This window comes from Corylus avellana, chromosome ca8 (assembly GCF_901000735.1).
Source record: "Corylus avellana chromosome ca8, CavTom2PMs-1.0".
In the NCBI taxonomy this organism is placed as follows: domain Eukaryota; kingdom Viridiplantae; phylum Streptophyta; class Magnoliopsida; order Fagales; family Betulaceae; genus Corylus; species Corylus avellana.
The window spans coordinates 2648039-2655013 of record NC_081548.1 but is presented as its reverse complement, the minus strand read 5'-3'; the positions used below and the strand labels follow the sequence as shown (position 1 = coordinate 2655013).

Here is a 6975-nt window from a genome sequence, read left to right as displayed (position 1 = left end):
TTTCGCTCTCCGTAATTCTTGCTGACGTAGCCCAATTTTCCCGTTGGGTTCTTAACCGGAACGGACGGAAGAGAATATCTAGGCCCAGATAGAGACAAAAACAAACGAGAAAAGTACATAGAAGAGACACGTGTCTTCCTTTCACTGGTTCATATCCCTAGGGCACACCGCAGCATGTCTCTAGCTCTTAGGCTGAATCGGATTCAGTTAGTTACAATCTATCTTCTTGTCTCCGAAAATATCTCGCCCCTTCACACTCTCCCACTACACTGTCGAATGTACGGAAGGTCGAGATCATCAGATCTGATCTTCAAGTAACCCTCTGTTTGTTTCGCGAGAAAACGAAGGAAAAAAAAAAAAATAGTCAAGTCACACAGCATGCTCTCTTTTGAGAGGGTATCGGTTTGTGGGCAGTGACAGATCACAGGAATAATGTCAATGCCAAAAGGGTTGCTGCTGACAAAGGTGTATTCATTTCTTGGCGGCTCTGAGTTTTCCTGCAAGTAGTTTTCAAGGAAAACATGGATCAGATACGGAACACGATAAAGCGGCATGAAGCATTGTTCAAGGAACAGGTACGATGATGCTTCATCTTGTTCGTGGAACTTTATATTTTTCATTCCATGTACTATTATTATTATTATTGTTATTGGTTTGGGGTGGTTTGAGGATTTTCTTTGAGTTTGCCATAAGAAGAACAAAAGGGCTTTGGGTGGGGGTTCAGAGTATGGAGATACTTGAATTTGATGCTGAAGATAAAAAAACCAACTTTTTTATGCATCCTGACATTTCAATTATTTAGAAATGATTTATCCCAAATCTTCATATGGATGCTTGTATGTTGTTGTTGTCAAAATTATGAAGTTATGAGAATTGCAGGTACAGGCTCTGCACAAGCTGTACAATATCCAGAAATCAGCAATGCAAGAAATAGGAAGAATTCACTCTCACGCCCAAATTCTGGCTTGTAATTCTAGGAGTTTTTTACTTGCAGATGATAGATATAGTGGTTCTGTTTTGGATGGGAAACACCTGAGGCCATCCTATGCTACTGGTCAAGCTTATAAGGATGAGTCGCCAAATCTTTCCTTGCACCCTTTCTATGGATTAGATCATAAAGGATGTGGTTCATCATGTATGGATAGCAGAGGGGTAGAAACTCTTCAAACTGCTCAAAGCAAACCGATCAGAAATTTTGATCTTGAAAAACTCCCAGAGGAGTATATGGATGAATCTGAGAATCAGATTGAGCCAAACAAGTCTAAAATGTCAGATGAAAAGTCCTTTTTGGTGAAAAGAATGGCAAACACTGATGGAGATTCGTCTGTTGGACCAAATTTATCTGCCATTCAAGTGGATTCTCCAAGTTTGAAGCAGACTTATCCGGAAGCAAACTTGAGAATACTTTCAGTAAATGGTCAAGAGATCGTTCAAAAGTTTTTCCAAGAATGTACCATTGAAATTAAAACATCACAAGATTTCCCAAGAATGTTCTTGCCTGCAGTTGGCAAGTCAGCATACCAGGATGCAAGGCACATCGAAAAGCAAACATTGTTGCATCAGGTTATCTCTTCGTCCTCTGCATTTGAAATTAGTTTTCAAACTTTCTTGAATGATTACAGCATTTTACCTAATTTTATTAATGTAAACTCTGCTGAGGACATCTTTTATGCACACACAGCATGCACTTGCAAAGGTGACATTTAATCATGCAGTACATTTTACTGGTTGATTGATCTTTTGCTGATTCTGCTTAGGCAATATACAACAACTGTATTACATGATGATTTTGACCATGAATTCTATTGCTAAAATAAGAGGAAAATTCACTTTACCCTCCTAAAGTTTGAGTTGTTTTTCAATTTGAACTCCAATGTTTACAAATTTGCAATGTCCTCCCTAATGTTTCAAAAATTTGCAATTAAAACCCTTCGTTACTAATTGCCGTCTAAGTACACGAAAATTGCCAGCATAAGAGCAGGTGAGAGGCAACTGCTCATTTTCTTTTTCACTCCAACACCCACACGACACCCAAAAGGGGTTCAAAAGAGGCTGACGAGAAAAAAAATCAAAACAGGCGTTGAATTTTAATGAGGGGCAATTACGTCATTTCACTAAATAGGTTGAGTGCAAAATTAGGAGACACAACAGAAAAATCCCACGTGAGACGCACGTGATGTCATTTTTGTGTACTTAGACAGCAGTCACGGCAATTAGTAACAAAAGGTATTAATTACAAATTTTTGAAACATTAGGGAGGTACATCGCAAATTTTTAAATATTGGAGTTCAAATTGAAAAAATGCCTCAAACTTCAGAGGGGTAAAGTGAATTTTCCCCCTAAAATTAATTGGCAATAAGTATGTATTATACAGATGATTTCTATCCATGGCATTTTGCAAGATATTTTTCAATGATCGTTTGAGTGTTCTTTTATAGATGGTTTCTTCCGTTAGGGTAGAAATTCAGATGAAAAACAAGGTGAAAAAATGGCAGAAAATTGGAATGACAAACCCACTGCCCCCATAGCCTATTTATAGGCTTCCATGCATCTCTTCATGAAGGGTTGTCTCTTTCATGAAGAGATGCACCTCCTCATCTTTGTAATCTCCATGGAAGTTATCACCATCCGTGGAGATTATAGGGTGCAGGGCTGACCACCATCGTCATGGTGTGATCACTCATGTACACTATCAACCTTTCTCCTATTTTCATAGTTGGACTGGCTGGGTAATAAAAATTGAAACTAGCTTCTCCTTGTATGTGCGAACTTTTTCTACATATTCAATCGGAGAAATTTCATGTTTGTGGAGTCTATGTGAAACATGTCATTGGTATGTTTCTTCTTTGTTTATAAAAAAGAGTGTCATTTTTTTATGTGTTCATGAAAACCTCAAAATTTTTATTTTCTTGGCAAAGGCCTGGAGAAGTCATCTTCCATGGCTGCGGGCTATTCCTTGAGACATATCACATTGAAAGTGTGCACTATTTGTAGGGTCTTAAGTTTCTACCTATCTGTATGATCAGACTTTATCTCTGCTCACTCAAGAATTATTTCTTACATGTTTGTTCTTTCCAGGGCTCGTTGAATTTCATGACCCCCACATGTAATCCTGTGAATTCTGGAAAAGATGATCCTGAAAAAGTCCCAGAGCAAGCCAATGGTCTTATTGTGGAGGGTCTTTTCCCAAAGGACCCTGCCATCTTGTCTCAAGGTTCTTCAACCCTGCCATATAGTAAAGGATTATTGAACCAAAGGACCCTTTCCTTGAAAAAAATTTCAGTTTCAGGAAATCAAGATTTGAATTCATTTCCTTTGACCTCACAAACAAGCACAGACAATGAAGATGAAAATCCGAATGACTCGGATAATGGAAGCAACAGCATTCAGTCCCAATATATGAAGAGCTGCAAGGACAAAGACATTAGCATTGACTTGAAGGATACTTCTGGACTTGGTGATGCTTGTTGTGAGGCGGTTCAGGCAAGCAATGGTGGAGAAGAAACTGTTCAGTCAGAATGTGAAGAAGCAGCTCCCCATGTCATCAAAGATGGTTCCAACCCTTTGCTCTGCTCCACTCTTTCTGGTTCAGAAACCAAACACATCGATCATAGTATGTGTACAAACTCCAAATCTACGACTGTGGCATCCTCAGAAAAACCAGATCTTGTGAGAGAAGGCAATGAGCATCTGAAAGATAAATCAGGTGTGTGTGAAACATGTGAAAATATTGCTGCAGAGATTTTGCTCAGTATGGCACCCTGCACATCACAAGTTGATCAACAACTGTCTGGCACTCAAACAAAGGCTGAGCTGCTAAACTTCAGTTGTCAGAGAAGGCATGCAAACAATTTGCAAGGTGGTGGTGGTGGTGCAAGTGAATCCATAAAATGGCCAAAAACTGTTAATAGAAGGAGCACCAGGAGAAGACCCAGATAACTAGTTTGCTAAAATTTGGTCCATGTAAAGTTCTTTACAATCTCTCCTACATAGAGAGCTTGATTTCATATGGCTTGGAACATAAATACCATTAATGCTATGTGATCGTGCTCCTGTACAAAAGGTTTTTTGTTTATGCAGTCTCTTAGGAAATTAAAGCGGTTATGGAGTTTTTACCAAGAGCACATTAATATACATAGTTGAACACAACTCTAACCCAAAAGCCTAAACTAATGGGGTAAGGTCCACTTAGATATATTAAACACTCTTTTCTTTTATATTTTCTTAATGTGGGACATAACACTCACAAATGCACTCACAACACAGTTATATTTTCTTTGGGTGGCTAGAGCCCTAGATAGACTTCATGTATACAAAGACTAATGCCTTGTTTCCTTCTTTGCCTAGCTATGTGCCTATGTGCATGTGGTAGTGTTAGAGATAAAGATGATAAAAATGCACATGTAGATGCTAACACGCGACAGCTTTATAGTGTTGGCAGCTGAATCCATTACTTATTTGTTATATTTGCAACAACTTCCGTGCAACTCAATTTATTGCTTGTTGGATCAACACCCCTTCTTAAAAAACTATACAAAGCTTTATCTAATGCCGATAAATGCTATGAGTACTAATTATCTTACTAATAAATGCTTACTAAACTGATGTGTAATTTATTTATTGAAAAAAAAAATAAAACAATTAATTAAGAAAAATATAACAAATACCAATGAATAAGCTACACATCAGTTTAGTAAGTCTCTATTAGTATTTATAATGCCGTCCATCAACTAAGATGTGGAGTGGGGTAGAGGCTTATGATGAAGAATTTCCTGAGTTGATAGCCAAACAATCTAAGGGAGTAGGTCATGGAACTCACTTGTTTTTAGCAGCTTAGGAGGTCAAGCTCACTTGCAAGAAGATGGTGCATCTTACAACCTTTCTCTCTTTAATTGCTTAGATTTATATAAAATTCAAATAGCTTAATTTTAAAAGATCCCGATTCAAAAAACCCATCCGACCAAGTAAGTTGGTCGAACAAAATAACCTCTAGATTGGGCTCTGCTCACAATCTCCAATAATTTTTAGTCAAATAATAATACACTTACTTTTACTTCTTTACACAATATTTTTACGTCCATAACTAACTCTTAAAACTACCATTTAAACCATCTATAAGCGTAGAAAAATTGTCTAAAAAAGTGGGAATATAGTAACATCCTCCTTTTTTATTTTTTTATACTTATCAAGTAAAAACATTCCTCCTTTTTTTACTTTGCACAGGAATAGGGAATCTGGATCCTAATGGAAGATAGCGTGAAGACTTTTTATTTTTTTCCTAAGACGAGAAATGGCACTTCGGTTGCTGGGACCCTTGTAAGCCAACGTGGCAGAGTACACTAACGTCCTGTTTGGTTTGAAAATCACCAAACAAGAAACAATTTTGTCTCTAAACAATGAATCAATCAGATTCAGACCCGTCCATCCCCAAACTTTCTCACAACCAAACACGTCCCTAACCAAAGAAAAAGAAAGGAAAAAAAAAAGAAAAAAGTGGAAACTCCGAAAATATTCCACAACCTTCCCTTTGCCTCTTCCCCAAGCTTTCACCCCCCTGCCCTCAGTCATTCTTCCCACCTGAACGATCCTGCACAAAACCCCAACTTGGTGTACCTTTCTTCATCTCCAATATGGCAAGCAGAAGGGCTTCAAGGCTCACCAAGTCCCTTTTAGCGGCCTCCTTCAACGCCTCTAGGCCCGCGAGGCTCCCACACTCTCAGCATCGCGCTTGCACAGTTTCTGGTTCCACTTGTAGTTTTCTCGGTAATTCTGTCTCTTCTCTGTCTCGGCCTCTGGTTTTCGGCAGAGTTTCGGATGGAAATGTCGCTTCGGCTAAGTTTCTGGCTGACACTTTCACGCGACGCCAGTTTCACTCTTCCACTCCCTCCTACTTCGCCGCCAGCTCGTCTCAGGTTCGAAGAAGATATTCAAACCCACAAATAAAAATGCATACTTTCATGCAATACATAGATAAAGAATGTAACTTTTTAATGGGATTTTTTTTGTATTGAAGATATGAAAGGCCCCATATGGGGTTTTTGCTTTTAGTTTGGTTTTAGTTTAAATTTTTGGGTATGGTATGTATTGAGTAAGAAAAAGAGTAATACAGTTGTTGGGTTTTGGTTATATCAGATTTGCTATCCATCATTTGAATTTTGGTAGTTTAGTTCAACCCATTTTGCTTTGCGATTGGGGTAACACTTTAGTTTCTTGTTTTGACACATTGGAGTTCTCGCTTCTTGTCTGTTACAGATTTTAGCATGGTGTGCTACCTATGAAGCTTTTTTCATTCTCTAATGTATCTTTTGGTTTGTTGTAAGGTTACTCAAGCAGAGTTCACTGAGATGGCATGGGAGGGAGTTATTGGTGCTGTTGATGCAGCACGAGTTTTCAAACAACAAGTGGTGGAATCCGAGCATTTGATGAAAGCCCTTCTGGAGCAAAAGGATGGCTTAGCCAGGAGAATATTCACAAAGGCAGGACTTGACAACACGTCAGTTCTGCAGGCTACAGACGACTTCATATCCAAACAACCAAAAGTAGGTAATTTGATGATTGGTGTTTTTATTTGTGCAGGTTTGGTTCTCATTTATCTTAGTTGCAGGTGATAGGTGACACTAGTGGCCCTATAATTGGCTCACATCTCAGTAACCTCTTGGACAATGCCCGAAAATGTAAGAAAGAAATGGGGGATGAGTTTTTGTCAGTAGAGCATCTTGTGTTGGCATTCCCTTCAGACAAGAGGTTTGGGCAGCAGTTATTTAGCAGCCTCCAGCTCAATGAAAAGGACTTGAAGGATGCTGTTCAAGCTGTTCGTGGAAGTCAGAGAGTAACTGATCAAAGTAAGAAGCATACCTCTCACTGATATTTTGCCATCTTATGACAAGAACAATATGCCCGAAGTGCATAAGAAACTAATCACATATAGTTGAAAAAAATTCTAAGAAGCTGCAAAGGATAGTCTTTGAACTAAAT

General features: G+C 38.6%; 1 protein-coding gene across 1 annotated transcript; it reads left to right on the top strand.

Annotated features, from left to right (window-relative positions):
* The first annotated feature begins 231 nt into the window (after positions 1–231).
* On the top strand, positions 232–4104 carry LOC132189531 (uncharacterized). The gene is made up of 3 exons (XM_059604273.1): positions 232–575; positions 880–1563; positions 3079–4104. The coding sequence occupies exons 1-3, from the start codon at positions 522–524 to the stop codon at positions 3937–3939; spliced, it is 1599 nt and encodes a 532-aa protein (XP_059460256.1). The 5' UTR covers positions 232–521; the 3' UTR covers positions 3940–4104.
* The last annotated feature ends 2871 nt before the right edge of the window (positions 4105–6975 follow it).

Coding starts and splice junctions, on each gene's coding strand:
- LOC132189531 (XM_059604273.1), top strand. CDS start 522: ATGGATCAGATACGGAACACGATAAAGCGGCATGAAGCATTGTTCAAG. Junction 576..879: donor AAGCATTGTTCAAGGAACAG/GTACGATGATGC, acceptor TGAGAATTGCAG/GTACAGGCTCTGCACAAGCT. Junction 1,564..3,078: donor AGCAAACATTGTTGCATCAG/GTTATCTCTTCG, acceptor TGTTCTTTCCAG/GGCTCGTTGAATTTCATGAC.